The sequence below is a fragment of the Larimichthys crocea genome, chromosome I (assembly GCF_000972845.2).
Source record: "Larimichthys crocea isolate SSNF chromosome I, L_crocea_2.0, whole genome shotgun sequence".
Taxonomy (NCBI): Eukaryota; Metazoa; Chordata; class Actinopteri; family Sciaenidae; genus Larimichthys; species Larimichthys crocea.
Window position 1 is genome coordinate 29,007,127 of NC_040011.1, and position 19,720 is coordinate 29,026,846.

At 41.2% G+C, this 19,720-nt stretch overlaps 1 protein-coding gene across 2 annotated transcripts in view; it reads left to right on the forward strand.

Moving 5' to 3' along the window:
• The window catches only part of tsc22d3 (TSC22 domain family, member 3), a 33,731-nt gene extending 14,528 nt beyond the window's left edge, over positions 1–19,203 (forward strand). Inside the window, exons 1-3 of one of the 2 annotated variants that reach the window (XM_010732141.3) lie at positions 16,021–16,350; positions 16,784–16,835; positions 17,456–19,203. In XM_010732141.3, the coding sequence (XP_010730443.1) occupies positions 16,226–16,350; positions 16,784–16,835; positions 17,456–17,728 (450 nt within the window). In that variant the 5' untranslated portion in view covers positions 16,021–16,225 and the 3' untranslated portion in view covers positions 17,729–19,203. Of the gene's footprint in view, positions 1–16,020; positions 16,351–16,783; positions 16,836–17,455 lie in introns of those variants that run through there. The other variant, XM_019265419.2, reaches the window with a different exon arrangement.
• The last annotated feature ends 517 nt before the right edge of the window (positions 19,204–19,720 follow it).

Consider the following 19,720-nt stretch of genomic DNA (forward strand, 5'->3'; position numbering starts at 1 on the left):
ATATCTAGGCCATTACACTGAAAAACAGCATCGCTAAGCACCTCTCCCGGGGCCTGTCTTTTTGGGGAGTCTCTCTTTTTTTTTTCTTCTCATTCTGGCATCTTAAATGGCATTAGCATTTTATTGAAACAGATGGAAACAAATGCAATGGCTTATATTGGCTGGTCAGCATAGAGTGAGCAATATGAAGCGTATCTTCTCATTTTAAGATCTGTGATATGAAACTCTGTCATGTGATGCTATTGCAGATATCTTGAACTGATCAATTTGTGCTGCCATGATTATCCTGTTTTTTTTTTGTCTTTTCAATCCCTGTTAGTGTGAAAAACAGACAACGCCTAACAGCATCTTGGTTGCCACGTCACATGCTCCCAGATTTGTTCTTTGGTTACTTTCTTTGTTCAAAACTATTTCATGTATAAAACAGGTTTTCACATTTTCCACGAGTACATTCATTCTAAAAACTGTTGCCCTCAGGTGATAAAACTAGTCCATGACACCTGCTGTCACAAATACTATGAGACGTGCAGTAGGACAGATTTAAGACTGCTTATCATCTTTATCCCATGATAAGAGGCTAACACATTTTGCAGATGTCTGCACTGTTCACCCAGAACAACATCTTACTGAACACGCACTAAGGTGTGTCATCTTATAAACAGAGTTGAGTGTTTGATCTTACGTGACTATTCTCTTTTCATGGAGTTATAATACAGTGCTTAATGATAGTGCCCTATGCTGCATATTGTGTTCAAATAAAATTTTGCACTTTCAAAATTGGTGTTTAGACTTGATCTCTTTCCACATTTTTTTTTTCAACTCGATTTCACCGTATTGTGTGGTGCGCATCATTTCCTTAAGCCACCAGGGGAACAGGTCGAGTAAAATGTTGGGTAAAACCTTTTGCTGATAGTGTGCCAGTTTAGCCTTTTGATTTAATGTCTTTGTCACATTAAGACTCTATCTCTCTTTCTCTAATGCAAAAACTCTCCAGCATTCCGCCCTCATATCTCAAGTTAACAATGTTTTTTTGACAGTTTATCTAAAGAACTGGGAGTACAGCCAAAGCCTCCTATCAGAGGAAACACTGCCTAACAACAGCTGTGAAAGCCCTCTCCTCCCTCCCTTTTTCTCCTCTCCTTTTCTCTTCCTCATTTTTGCATTTTCCTGTTTTGGTGTTTGGTAGCTCTCTGCTCAGTCTTTGATACAAAGCAAAGGGCTGTCCTCGGGCTGGAGGGCGCAGACACACAGTATCTGGTGATGAGTGATACTATGGATTGTTGTTATTGCGTTAATTTGCGTGTCTGTCTGCTCCATGGCTCTATGTTGTTGCTGTCCCGGCTTTCTCTGTTCTTTTCAGACAGACAGACACTTTTAACAGATTAGATCGGAGACAATAAAAAAAGTTATGGGTGATATTCTGTAATCGCATAAATGCATAGTGTCCTTTTAGCTAAATGTGCTCGCTGTACCGCCATGTTAAAGGAAATGCGCATATCTTGCAGCACTTCCTTGACTTCCATGGGTGTGTCAAGAAGTGTTTAATCTGCCTGAACATATGTCATACATCATATGTGATGAATATTACTTATAATATTCTAATTTATAAACAAACACTTGCGTGAATGTCTGTCCTCACCTACAGGTTGACACCTACACCTACAGGTTGCCGCAGGGTGCGTTTTTGTGTGAGACTGCAGAGTTTGTACTTTGCGTTCAGTCCTGAAACAGATGCACGTTCTGTTTTTGTTTTATATTTTGGACAGCAGGATGGCAGGGCATGACCCGAGCAGCATCACTGTTGATTGAGTTCATCCTTTATTCATGAATACAGAACCCAACATGGCACACTCGCAGGGCATACACATGTATCTAAGTTGATTGTGTGAGAGAGTTGATGTTGTTTAACCGTTACCCCTCCCACCTTGCATCCATCCATCCAGCTCACGGTATGCACACAGTCAGCTGTGCCAAAAATAGGTAAGCATGTCCCAGACAATGACTATGAATATGACGAGACAGGTCAGAGACAGGATAAATACCTCAAGTCAGGGTTAGGCTGTCCTAAAGCATGCCAGTCAGATTTATTGCTCAGAGACAGTGTGCAAGAACACGAATAACAATAGCTGTTAGAGAAGGAGGAGTGCAGCACAGACAGAGAAGAAGAGAGAAGGGAGAACAGAAACTAAACAGAAGAGCCAGATGATACAGACAGCAGAACAAGCGAGCGTGCACAAGGTGGCAGACAAGATGCAGAAGTTACATGAGGACAAATCGGCCACTCGCTAGGCATTGTCGGTCCAATCCAAGGGGCACATACTGTTACTATTACTATTATGATTTGTTGAGGGGTGTTGTAAAGGTTGGCAACTACCTTGGAGGCGCCACACTGTTCTCCTTCCTTTGCGGTGGGACTATAATTACAGTCTTACCGAGAGAGAACACTACAGTCATTAAACTGGTGTGAAGAAGACAATCAGTCACATAGACAAAAAGTAATGACTTGCTGTGTTTTTGGTACTTGGTGTGTGCAGGAGTTATCCAGTGGGTGTGGGAAACGGTGAAATACCCGATTTTGTTGCAGTTCTGCAAATTTTGAATTAGTTCCTCAAAATAAGTTATATAGCTTAACTGACATCAGTTTCATATACGATTCATAGCTGAATTTACTGTAAATACACTGAAAGGCAGGAAGATCTGTGTTGGACTTATATGACAGGGATCACTAAACTGTGGCAATTTTTAATTTGCTTTAATTTTACTTGAAATATTGTTACAATGCAGTTGGATGGACTCCATGATAGATTGATGTTTATATTGCAGACAGCTCTCTGACAAACATTCTGGCACATCCCTGCTATTCAGTGCAATAATTCTGCAAGCCAAGCTTTGGCATATTTCTCCCAATTCGTGATACGCCGCAGAATGCTCTTGTGCAATTGTAGGATTAAAGCCAAAGACAACCCTGAATGAATATGCTGCTCGGGAGTGCAATGTCTGACCTCAGTGACCTCAGTGACCTCTCCCAGTCTCTTGCTTTATCTAAGATCTTTTCAGGATCGTTTTAATTGCTTTCTAGAGAACACATTTGAATGCTTTGTTCTGTTCAGATGTCTGCATCAGAGATACAGCATCACGGCTATCCTGAGAAATGCTTTATTTCAGTTTGATCTTGCAACTTTCTAACCCAAACAGCTGATCTGCGGTGTAATACAGCATGAAGCGCAGTTGGTCTTATGCGTAAGAATACAGAAGTTCTGAGGTTGAAGGTCAAAGAAAAAGAAGTCTGACAGCAAGGTTAAGCTGTAGGAAAGTCTTAATATAGTGTACATAATAATTTAAACAGATGGCTTGCTGAATGCCATCTACTGTAATACGGTAATACACTGACTATGACTATGACTGACTATGGATATGAGTACCCCATGAAACCGCAAACCCGATTTTTACCTTTAGTTTCAACACCACCTTGCTGTGCTGGTACAAAGATAACCTATTCTGGTTGGAACGTTCTTCCTCAATAACTGAACTGTAATCTGGGCGTGAAGATAAATTGACAGCGTGCTGGCACCAAACATTCCCTATATCTCCTAATCTATCCATCGCCAAAACAATAAAGGACTGTTACGCACTTCTCCTTCTCCTCCAGATCTGATTAGAGCTTTTACGTCAGCCTCTTCATTCCAGAAGATTTCAAGCATCTTCTGTTTGATGTTTTTTCGTGCACTTTCGCACTGTTTGAGTGACAGCAGCAAATTACATTTTCAGAATTGCTATTTGTGCTCGATCTGAACACCTAGCAGTGTCTTTAAATTTCGAAAAAAAAATTCTAATGTGTATTTAATCCAGTGTAAGAAGAGCTTGGTTCGACGAAAGATCTGAAGTCGGTAAAGTAATATCTGTTTTAGTCGTAAAAATGTGACCAGTCGCCTGCCAAACACTGTAAATCCACACGTCCAGACAGAGACAATAACAGCGTGTAGTACTTGTGCATGCTTGCTTATATGTTGCTCTGTCTGTCCTCAGATTCATGCGTGTATTCGTGTCCAATTCTGTGTGTGACTACGTGTTTTTTTTTTTCACATTTGTCCTTTTTGCATGCACGCACGGCTATGAATACGTCAATGTTGTCAGCGCCCATGCTTGCTTGCACACCTTTACTTGCATGGTCTGATTGTGTACCTGGCGGGTGGTGTGTGCGTGCAAAACAGATACGAGTGTTCTGTGGTTTCATAAGTGAACTTTGGACCCTTGGGTACATGCTGGAGGAAGGCCAATTAAGCCTACCTTGTTTACCCAAGCCTTTTTACAATGACTGGGATGGTAGATCTTGTTTACTCTCTCTTCTGTGCAGCTTCGAGACCAGGAAAATGACAACTCAGAAAGACTGATCTGTCTTGTGTACTCTGACCGACTCCAAGTTCAAGAGTCGCTTCAAGTGGAAGTATTTCCTGTTTGTTTCCTGAGAGCTTTAACCTTAACTTTGCTATCAGGCAAGCATCTGCCATGAAATCCTCAAATTTAAAACGACCTTTTAACTTGTAAAAAAATCGAATTGAGGTGAACTGAACGCTGGATTTAAGCTTCCACTCTGTGGCAATCCATCACATTTACATACGTTTGTATATTTTTAAGCAGCAAATAAAATGTTCCATATGAAACTGGTCACAACCTCACAACGATTCTCTAATTATTCAAAACCACAAACTAGAGAAAAACTACACTACTACACTATTACAAAGCAGCATGCTCAATGAGCATGAAAGAAGTGTCAAGGAGAACACCATCAGAAAAAGACAAGTTCTATTCATTTGTCTTTCGAAGTAACACTTACTGATCAGGGTAGCCTGAAAACTAGACTGGGGGGAATCAGATTTTCTGATTTCAACACCATCACTAAATATCCTCAAGTCAAGTTCTTATCTGTTCTCTTCCTCCTCCTCCACTCGGTTGCACATCTACAAATGGACCATGACCAAAGAAAAAAAGACTCAAATGACCAATCAGCGAAGCTTGCAAGACTTGCGTCTTTGTCTGAGGGGCAGGCCATTTAGCTTTTTGAAGACAGGATAGGCTGGGGTTCCTGTAAACTCCCAAACAACCTCACAGCTCAGCACTGCACAGTGCTGGATATCACCATGTTCCTGGTTTATTTGGATCAAACAGAAGCTTTTGATGCTGATCCTTCCCTTGGCTGAGTCACATCCTGAAAAAAAAAAAGTGCTCTTGTGTTACACTATAAAACCTGCTGAACAATATCAGTCATAAACAAAGGCAAGAGCTGAATATTTGAAGTCTGCATTCAGAATGTAGGGAGCACTCAACATAAATGGACCAGCTTTAGCTAACTGCCTTTCAAATAGAAAGTGGTAGTTGACATGCTACATGTACAGCTACTTTAACCAAGTAAGTACAGTATATTTATGTTTTTACATACCCTAAATATCATGAAACTGTCGGTCAACGTATAAATATGAAAAAGGCACGGTGTCAGTGACTTAACGCACTCCACAAAGTTCAACATGCACGCCATGAAGAATTCTCCACAGTGGAATCAGACTTACATAAGCAGTCCATGCGGCGACACAGTGCTGTTACATACCACTCAGAAAGAGTTTGTTGTATAACTGCATGCCATTAATTACAGATGATTTTTTTTCAGGCATGCGTAAAGTACATAGATTCAGGAGATATGTGGGATTGAACCATAAAAGACAGTAAATGCACCATGTGAGGAACAGATAAAATACTGAGTTGATAAAATACAGATAAATACACAAACACAACTTTGAGAGAGATTAGCAGGGATTTAACAAAACAGAATACAATTACTTATATTACTTTTTAGTTTTAAAGTGCATTGTAATTAACACTAATAAGTCCTCATTAACTTTTTAGAATTTAGTAGTGAGAATGATGATGTAATGTGTGTGTTTATAGTTTAAAGTATTTGTTTTACAGTCTTCACATGGGTGGCCGACATCTGGATATACATTTTAGTTTTTCTCCTTTAGGAGATGTGGCTGCTTTAATTGCACTTTCTCATTAACTTTTCTTTAAGCTTTCTTCTATTAAACAGCAATATGTTTCTTTTTAAGACTTGGTAGAACGTGGGCCCGCACATCTGGTCCTGTCCTCTGTCGGTAGGGGATCCTCACCATGCAGACACAGGCTGAGGAAACATTGTGTAAAGTGTACACGATGTTTTCCCTGTCTTCAGCTCCCTCCTCTCTGTTTGCATGTCATCCACGCTGTACCTCTGTGGGACTGCACAGACCTTTTGCCCTCATGGTTATACTCTGAAGTTGAATGCTTTTAATTTGCGATGCTATTTGAAAGAGGAGACTTATACGAGGTGCTGAATATGTGAATTCCCTGCTTCACCACTTCACAGCTGCACTTTGAGTTATATCAGGTTCCCCTTTGAGAGAAAGTAAAAGTGGCTTGTGAATGGTTTAAATGCAACCGTATAGCTAGGCTAAATTTATATGCATACTGGTATTTACATATGAAAACAGCAACAGCTTGATGTCCAAATGCACAGATGCTGTGTCTGTAGTAATTAATCCAAGTTCTCAATAGTGCTGCCCCAAGTTAAAACACAAAGAGATCCGGGGTGAACTGTACAGATCGGTCCTGGTTTTATTTAAATTTCTATTCCTGCTTTGAACATTTCTGAAAGCCTTTATGTGCGTCTATAAATATTAATCTTTAGGTCCATTTAAAAGAACTGATGCTTTTGAGGCATTGAGGCACAGTTTCAGCTCATTTCAGTCTGGTTTTATACATGAAGCTGCAACACATATTACCAAAGTAGATCAGTTGCATACTATTCTGTCATCACCTACTTAAAGCCCTCTTGTTTGAGTCAGAGTGTACCGATAAAAAAGTTGAGTGAATTATGATCTGAGTCATTCCTGCGGTCTTGTCGAAGGAAAACAAGATTTGTTTGGCTTGTAGGGATCAGTGGATTGCACGCTGCTGAAACTTCCTCAGGCTAATATGAGTATCTTAGTAGTAACACAGCTCTGGTCACTACTATCTATGATTGCAGGCCACAGATAAACATTGCTCTTGAAGTGACTTTACAAGGCAACCAGTGATACATTTAAGGTTATCTTTTAGAGCAACTTCAAATAGATAACATTTTGATTGTATTATGAAGTCATGGAGATATCAGGCACCCCAGGGCCGGAAGAGAATGACAGAGGGCACGAAACAAAAAAGTTTTAGGACAAAAAAGAAAACCTTAGGTTTATTGCATTGGTTATCCTTCTAGAACACTTTTACAAAAACAAGAAATATTTAATACTCATTTGTGTAGCCATTTAAGCTGTTAAGGCACTTTCCTTTAACAATGACCGCCAATGACTTGTCTCAAATCATCCATGGGAAATTAGTCATTGCTCCATCGTCATCTCGCAGGTGACAGAGAATTGGCTTTAATTCTCAGCGGAGGAGCCTGCTGGAGTCTGTGGGAACGATTCAGTGTTTGGATGACACTGACAGTGAGAGTTAGCAGGGTTCCTATCAACCAGTTAAATCTAGATCATGCAGGACAAGGCAAGACGTGCATGAGCAAGCATGCGGCCAACTGCACGCATCAACATACACATAGGCAAACAAAAAAACACAAGCGAGTGCACAAACACGCAACAGGGGATGGCTCGTCGAGGGCCCAGTTCCCTCCAGTGTTGTCCCAGTTGCTTGTTGACTTGGGTCATCCAGCTGCAAGCTCAAGGAAAAAAAGATGAAGAAAGCGGAGGGATGGAAAGATGGAGAGGGAGGAATGGATTGAAAGAGGAAGGTGATAACGTGAGTGAGGATTTTACAAAGAAAAAAGGGGAGTGAAGAAGAATTGAATCATCCTGTTTGTTTCTACCTGTTTAACTTGAACCAAAGACTGTACTACAGGCAATTCCATGCCATTTTTTTCCAGGATGAAGGATTCAGTAAAATGTATTAATATTGTGTTTTTTGTTTTTTTTGTCACCCTCCAGTGTTGTTTTCCACTGAAACTCATGCAGACTGCTTTGTGCTGTAAACCAATTAAGTGGTTTGCCTATAAAAATGCTCAGCCATCATTTAGCTGTATCTGTTTACTCACAGCATCAGATCAGCCAACCTTCTCAGCGACAGCCTTTTTTTGCTTATGATGAACATACAGTGCCAAAAACAAATTTATGATGACATACTGAAGCAGCACACTGAACAGATGACAGCCTCTGCGGTAAATATAAACCTGCCAACTTAGAGCTGATAGTGTGGTATAGACTATTGCCTTGCCTCAGAACAGTTTTACATATGCACCAATCAGCTTCACAGCGCATACAATACATTTCCATTTCTCTGCGTCACTGCATCATATTTTCGATGTACCCATTAGCCGGATGTCAGCACACCGCAGCAACTCAGATTAGACACAGATACACACAACTGCACCAACAGCTGAAGTATACTAGAACACTAATGTAACATAGGCAGATGAATATAGACAGATGGCACTGAACTCTGTAACCTTTTGTTCTGGGACACGTTCCAACCAACGGTGCATTTATCACAGGTGCCATGCAAAGTAGCAGCCACCCCGCCTTTTGAGTATCACTATTCATGCTTCATATCAAGTAAACAGAGTGTGTTCTAAAAGGAGAGGTATCCCCTTTTTATTTTCAGAAATATGCACTCATAGATATTTGGTGCCGAGTAGACTAGGCAGAAACACAAACAAACCAGCTCACTCATATAAGTCTGTGGTAAACTCAGCTACCAGTAATGAGACAAAGTGCTCTGACACGGCTAATGACAAAGTTCACTGCTATTTAACACGACATGGCCAATTGAGTACACAGCCTTTGACCTTCACAGAGCCATTAGTGAGAGCACTGACATACCTATATCCAAACCCGGAGTGTCTAATCGCTCATCTTTTAGAGAAGACAGTCTTGTGTGTGTGTGTTTTAATGTGTATACATGTGTGCACTGAAATACAGACGGAAATCCTATGGGTGAGGGGCTAGAACATACTGTTATTTCTTTTTAGGGGGATAAATGTGGCATGACAAGGGTTCACCATACTGTAATAACACACTCCTCTGGGTCCCAGCTCTATTTCAGTATTTTCACAGTAAATTTAGCCAGGACATTGTTTCTGTTGCAGCACAAGGTAAATCTTTACATTATGGCCTGAAGCTGTCCGACTTTTGCTGAATCACAGCCTGGTGCCAGATGCTGTGAGGTCCCCAAGCTTGTTAGCTGGAATGTACTGCACAGCAGTACTGTACAACACCATTTGCCACAGTACTGTCCTGTTGTAAACTGCCATTAGTGTCAACAAAGGATACTTTAAACTCACACATCATCATTTTGCATGAACTGAAATGAAGTGCACTAATTTCTGGGGGGGAAAAAAGCATTAAAGCTTGAAAAAAACGAATCAAGGCAAGTAAGGAGCAGCTCTTGCTTTGCCTGCTTGGTAGTACTAAACAGCATGTCACCCGAGCAGATGTAAAGAACAGTCTCTATTAACCAAAGTACAGTTCCTCTTAGATGTTGAGGAGTACAGATGTAAACAAACGCGCACATACACACCTGCTTGTGGTGTCTTCTGATTCTGCATCTGCTGCCTTTAGGGATGTACAGAGGAAGAGATGGCTTCTCTGTTTCCTACCATGGAAATTATAATTAAAACCTTTCTGTAGCTAAGTACAGCCTATTAAAAACTTGGTCCTTTGGCGCCTGTAACCAACATTTAGCCAAAGTGCTTAACACAGCAGCTCAGACTCATAATAATACTGAGTTCATGACATCATGTTGTAACTTTTAAAGCCTTAAACTAATATATAATCAGTCTTGGAACCTGGTTTTACTGTAATTCCACACATACAGGATGTATAAAATCACTGCTATCATGAAATTCTATGACAGCAAAGGTTGCAGTTATTTTTCTCTTTACTCTTCATTCATTTGCTCCATTTCTTGAGAACTTAAGTATAAGTAGGTTTTGGCATAAGACCATATTATAACACGATGAATCACCTTGTCAGTCACTTTTGCTGTTCTCCTGGATGTGTGCGTGTTCATGTTTGTACAGAGAGTACTGGTCATGTGTGTGAGGAGATAATTGTCTGTTGACATGCAATTACGTGGCACCGCTCGTGTGACAGAAGAACAAAAACAAGAAGTTTTGCAATAACTGTAAAAAACAAACAAACACAAAAACATGGACATTCAGTATCAGTCACCCATCAGTTACCTCAGAGGGAATGTTTCAGCTCATCTTGTCCCTTGCTGGAGTCATGTGTGAGAATAACGCATACCTTTGAAACAGAAAAAAGTGGTTTGATGTCTTTTTGTGTTGTGTTCCGCAATGTAAAACCTCATGAAATTTGAGACGGAGTGAAAAGAAAAGAAGAGGCATCCACCTGAGTTTGAATGACTAAGCTGAATACAAAAGGATCAAATGTTTTTCGATTTTGAATGAATTGCTCCTGACATAAGTGTAAACATGCCCAGAGGCAGCTCAGCCGCTGTCAAATAAAAAAATAACACTGAATAATGATTGTGATCAGTGACAGCTTGAACTGCGTGAACTTGAAATCAGAAATTTGTTGATTTAAACACTGTATGGTAATATTCACCTGACTAAATGTCCTAATCAAACTGTCATCAGTTAATACCCTTATTCTTCTGAAGGCATGCTGTGGACTCATAGAAAAATACTGGATGAAGATTTCATTCAGAGGACAGAGTCTGAACTTTAACGGCACCAAAAGACTGCAAAATTAAATCCCATTTTGCAAATATGCAAAATTTTCAAAAGGTAACATGTAGAAACTGGTTTGTAATGGAAAACCACATTTGCCTGTGCATCACAATCTGTACACAGTATCAAATGTCAAAAACCCTGAGATAGATTAAATGGAGACGTGTGAGACATTTACACATGACTGTCAAACTAGAAAGACGCTTGTAATTAGTGATGAGAGAGCAGTTTACTGTTACACGTTTACCAGCAGCAATAGCTCTCCAAACCATATTACTGTACATTAATCACACTGCGTGACAAAAGAGGCTTACTGAACCTGACAAACCCACTTAATCATACTTTTAAAGTGTTTGGGGGTTTGTGAACACCACACACTTAATCTGGAATATTGTGCCACTGAGTTTATTCAGAAGTTGTGTAACGGTTTCTCTGTGGTGGAGACCTCCGGATCCATTCCATGTAAGAGACCTTAAAAGTGTGCAAACACTACGATACTCGCTCTTGTTTGGCTGCCTTTAGAGTCTTGGAAAGTGTAGTGCCGAATAAGGTCATTACATGGAGAACAGGTTTTGTTTCACATCCTGGAACAATGGCCCAACTATGTCTTTCATTACACATATTACCACTGATTGAATGAGGTATGGAGATAGGTATGATGATTGTTCCCTTCAGGTACACTTAGAGAAAGATAGTTTGCTTTGCCTGCCTGAAACAGATATTCACACAGCAGTGTAGAGATGAAACAATTGGCACCGTTCCAGGAAAATCGTCATTTTCATTGTGACTCTGGGGCCATTGTGTTCCACTGGATTGGAGACGCATCATACAAGTGCCAGTCTGAGCATGGCACTCACAGTTATGGTGGCATATCCAGAGGTATCGGCCCAGCGCTCAATTGTCTCTTTGTGCTTTGAGAACACAGTTGTTGAGAACAAACAACAGCAGAGCAGTGAGAAAACGGTCAAAGAGCTCCTGCCTCTTGAACAACCCCTTCATTTGGAAGCCAAGATGGGTCAGTCTCAGATGCGTCCCACTGAAATTCCACCTATTGGGGCTATGCCACCTTCTCCCAGGACAATATGCGCCATCCGCCTGGCTGAACCACCTCACAGATTCTGCTGTCACTACCAGCACTTCAGCTATCCTGAGAGAGCAATGAGCTACTCACCCCCATACTCACCGAGTCTGTTCAAGAGGCCGGATCGGCGGTAAGTGGGGGGTTCCACCGAGGATAGTCAGAGTTTGTCTTGTGCATGAGAGGATGTCTGGCATGACAGTGACATGTGTTAGTGACAGATGTTCACATTGAAGACAGTTCAGTAGAAGATGGATGATATCGGCAGTCTGTCGACATCTACATGATGTAGGGTTGTGGGTGCGGTGTTTGTCATGAAACGGCTTGGTTTACACTTCACGCGTGTGTGTTCACATGAAGAGTCATTTGTCGCAGAGCTGTAAAACTGTCATAATGTTCAGTCTTGCCAGATTGAAAAAAAAAGGAGAAAAAAAAATAAAGCCACAAGCTATTTCCTTTATCAACTGTACGTAAAGACATGTCACACCATTGCAACATATAAATATTGGTGATCATGTTGTTCAAAGTCATCTTTTACAATTTCCTCTAGTGGTGAATTTGCTAAACTGATGCAGTGAAGGCAGGCAGAGCGTGATATCGCTACCAGGCCTTGGATAACAATGTCAGTCCTGTCATCATCTATCTGCATGCATTACATGTTAGAAACAACCTATCCCATAAAGTTATATTAGATGCAATCCAGGGGCAGAAATTGACAGCCTGTTAAATTTAGTGAAAAATCTCAGGAGCTAGACCAAGGCCATGTGCCTTGTTTCTATTCATGGTTCAGGAGACTTATAGGTGATGTGATAATAATGACTGCCTCTGGGTGTCCTGGTGTATGCAGAGTGTTCAGTATTCATTGGCTGTATCCAGTCGTGTTCCACACACTGACAGCTTCCTCTGAGACAGCCTCTGGCTGCAGCCTATGGCAGGGCTGTGTGTTCTCAGGCCACACTCTCGCTACACGCTATGCATTCCAACTTGTGAGCGTGCAGATGGGACGTAGAAAAGAAGAGAAAAAGCATCCTTTTTGACCAAGAAGTGATCTCAAATCGATAGAATAGTTTTTTCTCTCTGTGGATTTGTCTTCTTTTTCTTATTGGGCTTTGTTGTGTACATCTTGAATTCAATGCGTCAAAGCCCCTGAGTGCTGGTCATAACAAAAGCTGGGAGTGTTGGCGGCATGTCTCAATCTCATTCTTCTGCAGCCATTGGTGCAGATGAATCACAGTATTATATAACACGGTTGGCTCTTGCATAGGGGACATCTGATGGAAACTGTGGCCCATCGCCTGGCTTCTAAGTGACTCACTGGATTTGGCACACACCAAAAATGGTCAGGCAGTACGAGCTCCACAGAAATATGACAGACTTAATTTCTTGAAAAGGCAGTGTAGGTCATTATCTGTGGCATTTAGACTGTTTGGAAACATGCAGATGCAGTTTTTAAGAAGAATTGCTTTCATCGCTTGCTAATTATTAAACTGTGATTAAAGCAGGCAAAGCAGGAAGGTCATGGGCATCATATTTTACACTGTCATCATCTTACTGCATCTGGCTCATTGGGTATATTTCATTTGAGCAGTGCAGGGAGGCTCCCTGCTGTCTGTAGTTTCTATCTGTGCATCTCAGCTGAGCCACAGGCAATCGCTGTGACTCGCCGCTCCTAAATGGGACTATCACAGCGGGGCAAGGTAATTCACCAGCCCCTCATTGCCAGAACAGGGGCTGATATTAAACCTGGCAGCTGTACTGTCACAGCACGAAATCTGAGACGACAGGCACTATGGGTCCTAATACCCAGTCAATGTGCTTTCTGCTTAGCCTTGTTAGGCCGACCAAAAGTCAGCCTTTCCACTCTAATTGTTTTGTTATGTAACAACACAACAGCTTTTTCTTAAGAAAACACACTATACCTTAGTTTACCATGCAGTGATCAGAAAGTTAAAGGCCCTGGGTCATCTATCATCATCCTGATCGCTATGCTGTGTGTATACAAATGCAGGGACTTTATGGACTCAATCATGTTGTTATTTTCTCTTTATTATTACTTATTTATTGTGTTATTAGATACCTCAAAATCTGGCTTTTATGGATACGTACTGTATCAGTTAAGGCCCAGTCAGCAGAGAATTTCCATAAAAGTTATAGTAACTAGCTGGTAATGTTCTACAGGTCATTGGGCCTTTGTAAGAAGAAATATTATGCATCAGAGGCCTTCTAATAGACATTTAATTGGCTTATGAACAGATATTGAGTCAGTTAACTGTGACAAGAAAAGGGAACATAATGTGACAGCTGAGAGACACACAGCAATTACATTAAAGCTATTAGAACCTGCATGGATGCCTCAGTGAAAACAAGGTCTATTGCTCAATAACAGCCACAGTCAGTAGACTCAAAGAAAGGCCGTCAAGGGAAACGACGGATAACAGCAGGTATTTTTCTCCTGCGACTGGCTTATATTACAAATTGTTTATTACACTCTGCAGGAGGCTCAGAACGTTTGCGTCACACTTTGTAGAATACAAAGTTCAAAAGACGACCTAAAGGTTAGGGGTTTATACGCCCAGGGAACAGAGCTTCAGTTCTGGACCCAGATTGATTCCTGTATGCTCTTCAAATAAATTGATACTGTGACTAAACAGAAGTAATGGCACAGACAACAAATGCTTTACAGTCTGTATTACTCTCAAAAACACAAGAACAACAAGTAGTATGTCATGTTAACAGTATTAAATCAATAAATACAAATACGTGTAGAGTCCTTTTGAGAATTTTCCACAAGTTTTCCATAAGCAGGAAAACAACCTGGAATAATTCTAATTATGGAGCCAGGGAGAGGTATATGGAAAATTCCATAATAACATTGTGTCCACGAACAAAGTCCCCCACAGGTCGATGTGTTATACATTTTCACCACTAGAGGCCGATAGAGTTCAGACATAGACTGAGGGGAAATTTACCGAGAGAGAGAGGATGGAAAAATACATAAACGGAGTACCTGTGTGAAATGTGGCACAGGACATTCCGTTATAGGATGTCAAGCAAGAAAACAACAACTGATGGGAACAAGATGTGATTGTTGACAAAACGATATAGATGTTGGAAGGCTTCTTTTAACTCGTCAAACGTACACTGCACAGCAACTTTAGAGGTCTTACATGTGCGTTTAAACGACATATTCAATGAAACCGAGAAAGAAAATCAGTGATTCACATGAAAATCAGATGACACAAATCATCCAGACGTGCGGCCTTTCTTTAAGGGACAAATCGAGTTTTTATTGATGAGCAGCGCGAGTGACTTGTTTGTGCAGGCCTGCGATTGTTCAGCAGCTTGTTGTGATGTAGTTTGTTGAGTACGGATCTCGGTCTGTGGGTTAACTGCAGAAGCAGCAAAGCAGAAGTTCAGAGGCAGGGCAGACGTGACGCTGCGTTCAAATGCTCCTTTTAGGGGTCGTACTTTCGACTAGCGTTTTTGTTTACTACTGATAATGTGTAATTATTATAATCCATAGTTCTATAATAAGCTCTAATAACTCATTGTTTTGGTTTTGGTTATTAAATCAAGTGGTGTATTCTACTCTGAAATGCAGAAAAAAATGACAAATGAAAAGTTTTTACTCGAGTTTGTTTTTTAAATTAACTCAATCTTAGTGACTCGAGACATCTATCTATCATAATATCAAACAAGGAGGCATTACTGTAAGGCCTACATCAGTTTTATAGTTTAAACATGCATGTGTTTGCACAGTTGATCATTATAGATAAAATATTCTGCAATTATGAAGTAATGACATTTATTCCTCAAAATACAACAGGGTGAATTATAAAAATGTATGCATTCATTTTAGTATGTGGTATTTTACGTTGTATACTCCACTGCATCATATTTTGTCTTTATATGTTACATTTGGATCCTTATTCTCTCTATAATAGGAACAAATAATGTCATATACTACCAACGTGAATACTTCAGTACGTGACCACGCGTGTTTTGGGGTTTATTATGTAAAAAGTTGAACAAATTCTCACATGGTCCATGTGTTAAAACCGGTTTGTCCTATTGCACGTTAAGGCACCAGAGAGAGAGAGAAAAAAAAAACACACCCGCCGACTCATTTGAATAATTTATGCGCGCGTCAGATGACGTCAGGAGGCGAGCCATTCAAATAGCAGCCGGTGGCAGAAATAGCATCAGACAGTCGCTTGTAAAAACCGGCGAAGCTCACAAACCGACACAGCACCGCAGCTCAGCAAGCAAGCAGCGAGTCAGTGCATCGTTACTACAGACGAAAACAAATCCGGATATACAGTTTGGTGAAGCAACCAGTCGCAAACGTGGCGAGAAGTATAATCCAAACGAGTCTGGTACTCAACATGAGCACGGAGATGTTCGCGAAAACACCCATGGAGGTGGCCGTCTACCAGTTACACAACTTCTCCATCTCTTTCTTCTCCTCGTTTCTCGGAGGAGACGTTGTGTCGGTCAAACTTGACAACAGGTAAATATCCGACGACAACATTACATGTCATTAATAACGCGTTCTGGTTTTTCATTGCTGCGGCTCTGCAGATGCTGTACTTTGATTCAGGGGTTCAGAGCTTAATGTTTGTGACTACCAAACCCCTCCACACGCTGTCTGTCCAGCTGTGTTTCTCTCTGCTGCTGTTTATTTGGACTTTGGACACTGAACTGAACTGCCTCGTACAGTTTGTCCTGGTTACACCATACCCCATATCTCAAAGCAATCAGCCTGCACCTCATCCTGTACAGAAATAAACTCCATAACAGATGATCAAACGCTTTTCCTTTCTGTTTCATTGTCACGGAGCAATGAATTCATTAAGCACCGACTTGTTTGTTTCTTTTGAAGTTTACTGTACTTTGTGGCTTTGAACTGTACATTTATGGCCTCTTGTTCTTCTCTTCTGCAGTGCCTCTGGTGCTAGCGTTGTGGCCATCGACAACAAGATTGAACAGGCGATGGTAAGCTGAGAGAACACACACAAACACCAGATAATGTCATGGATGTAATAATATATAGCTTGCACACATCAGCATATCAGCAAATCCCCCATTGACTGACTGCTACAGTTTAGATACACACGATCTATCACTACATCAAACTGTGAGCTTCACATGGTCCCTTCGACCAAGAGTTTGTCAGCATCAGCAAGTATAGAACTGCTATAGCCAGCCGATCTCTCCAAAATCCAGTTTTCCCCCCACAATACTTTCTGCACAAAAACCATCTTTCTATGAATGCTCAGGGAGGTCCCTGTTCTGTGAAGGCGGTTGCAGGCTAATGTATGCTTTATTCATGTGGCAAAGTAGAAAACAAGTGCAAGAGGATGACAGGAAGTAAAAAAAAATGTTTTTCGCAGCACAGAATTATTAAAAACACCCTCGAGTTAAAGTTGCAACACACGCACTTCAGTGTACACAAGAGATCCATGCAAGTAAACAGACGAAAACAGAGAAGCAGAACTCTTCTTCCTGGAAAATCTTTCTTTCAGTGCATCCGAATAGATCCGATTTTAATCTCATCATTCTCCTGTTTTCATATCTAAACTGATCTAATTTCTTCTTCTTCTCCCTTGTGACAGGACCTTGTCAAGAACCACCTGATGTATGCAGTGCGTGAGGAGGTGGAGATCCTCAAAGAGCAGATCAAAGAGCTGGCAGAGAAGAACAATCAGCTCGAGAGGGAGAACTACCTGCTGAAGAACCTGGCCAGTCCAGAGCAGCTCGAGAAGTTCCAGTCTCGCATCCCGACAGATGTCCTGTTGGACAATCAGAGCACCCAGGTGACCCCAGACCAGCAGCAGCAACAGCAGCAGCAGCAGACCTTCATCCACAGCAGTGGCTCTGCTGTGTAAGTGGCTCTGCCTTGGGGCGGGCAGAGCCACTGTCTCTTCACAGTAATGGACCTCCATTTGAATGAAGCGTTACAAAATCGCCGTCGCCGAGAACCCTTCGAAAACAACGAAGGTGAAGCATCGGGGCTGTAAATGATCGATGGGACACAAACGAACTGTTGACTCTGATAAGCACAAAACAGAACTTAAGACGCTCTGACCGGTGCGGTGTCAGGCCCGTCCTCTGATACCGTCCAACTCTTTGTCGTAGTGTCCGTGTAGACAAAAGCGCTGAGAATAGAGAGAGGGCTGACTAGACACCGATGAGCGCTTGCTTTCAGACATGTTGGGGTAGGGGGGGGTACTTTCCCGCCTTAGCCAAACCCTTCCAACAAACACCCTTTGCTCCACAGAGGAGTGTGCGAGGAGGTGTTGATCGGGCTGGCCCTACAGGTGCTAACTTGGAAAGTGTGTGGGGGGGTAAACGTTGCTCCCCACTCACCCAGGGGAGACCCATATGAGACGGTCCTCCATGTCTCAACGAGAAGAGCCCCATCGTGTGGATTTGTCCAATCTCAAAAATACAAGTTTCAAGGACTCTTCCCAGCCACACATTTCAGCCACACAATGAGGACTTTTCCTGTACCACCTACGATGTATTGTTCATTTGTTCATGTACATTTAAGCATAACAAGAATAATCAACAGGATAGGCTAAAGCAACAGAGGTGGAGGTTAATGCAGTATAGCCGATTAGAGCTGGTGGACCGCTGCAGTAGACTGATCAGTATACTGTAATGATTCATAAAATGTAATCTTGTATTGTCTGCAGATGGGGCTTGCTGCTTATGGGGGAAGTTAATCCTGCTATATCTCCTGTTTTTGTTTATGATTCTGAACAAAAATCAGCTGTTTGTAAAATAGGAGTATTGTACAGTGGTCTTAATTTTTTTTTTTTTGTAATCTAGGTCGGGCAGGTTTGTCTGCTCACCTTGTTTGCCTAGCTCCTTTTTTTTAAAAGTAGGATAACTACAATGTACATAAAAGTTGAAACGTCCTGAGGTGAATCTAGTGGGGGTGGTGAGCAAGCAGACTCCGGCATTTAGTCGCTGCAGATGCACTCCTGATTTTTAGCAGCGTCGTCCAGTATCTGGTCCATTTCTTGCTCAGATGCCAACTTGAAAACGATGGCATGACAACAGTGCCTGTCCGTAGTAAGAGGAACATATTTCCACACTGAACTCTGCTGTTGTTGTTGTTGTTGTTGTTTTTCAAGCTACCAAAGACTTTTTTTTTTTTTTTTTTCTTTCACAACAACAGCGAGCAAACCAGGACCATGTGTTAAACTTCACAGGGAGAAGCTAGTGCTAAAGTTTCTATGTGTTTTGTAAAGATAAAGGTATTGTTGCTGTAAAGTATCCTGGAAACAGTTGTTCACTATGGTGTTTGGATACAACTGCACATTTGCAATAAACCTTATGTTTACATAATACAATACGCTGACACACTGTCTTTTGTTCATTAACTGCACCCACATAGCTTGTGTTTGATCCAAAAATCAAAGATGTATGATTAGATATGTGACTCCTGACAGGGAATTTAAATCATAATCTAACACTGTGATTTTACAGTGTTATGGAGCACGCAGCATCTACTGTATTTCAAGTCCTTAACTAAACAGAACATGCTTTTTTTTAATGGCTGTATGTAGGTATGAATGCCTTCAGCACTAATACACTGTAATAATAGGGGAATGCCACAGAGTCTAGACCAGATTTAGTTGTTTTGTTTTCTAATATTTTCCTTAGAGTAGTGTTTTGGAGGTCACATATTCTATTCCCTGGAAATCGAGTCATGGGAGGATGAAGTAGCTGTAACATAAACCAGGATGATTTCATTTACTGCTGCTGAAAAATAAGTCTGGGAATGTGAAATCCTCTCATTTGAATTTCAGAGTAAACAACACCATTGTCTGGAAGTTGGAGCCACGCCATTATAAAATCTTTGAATATAT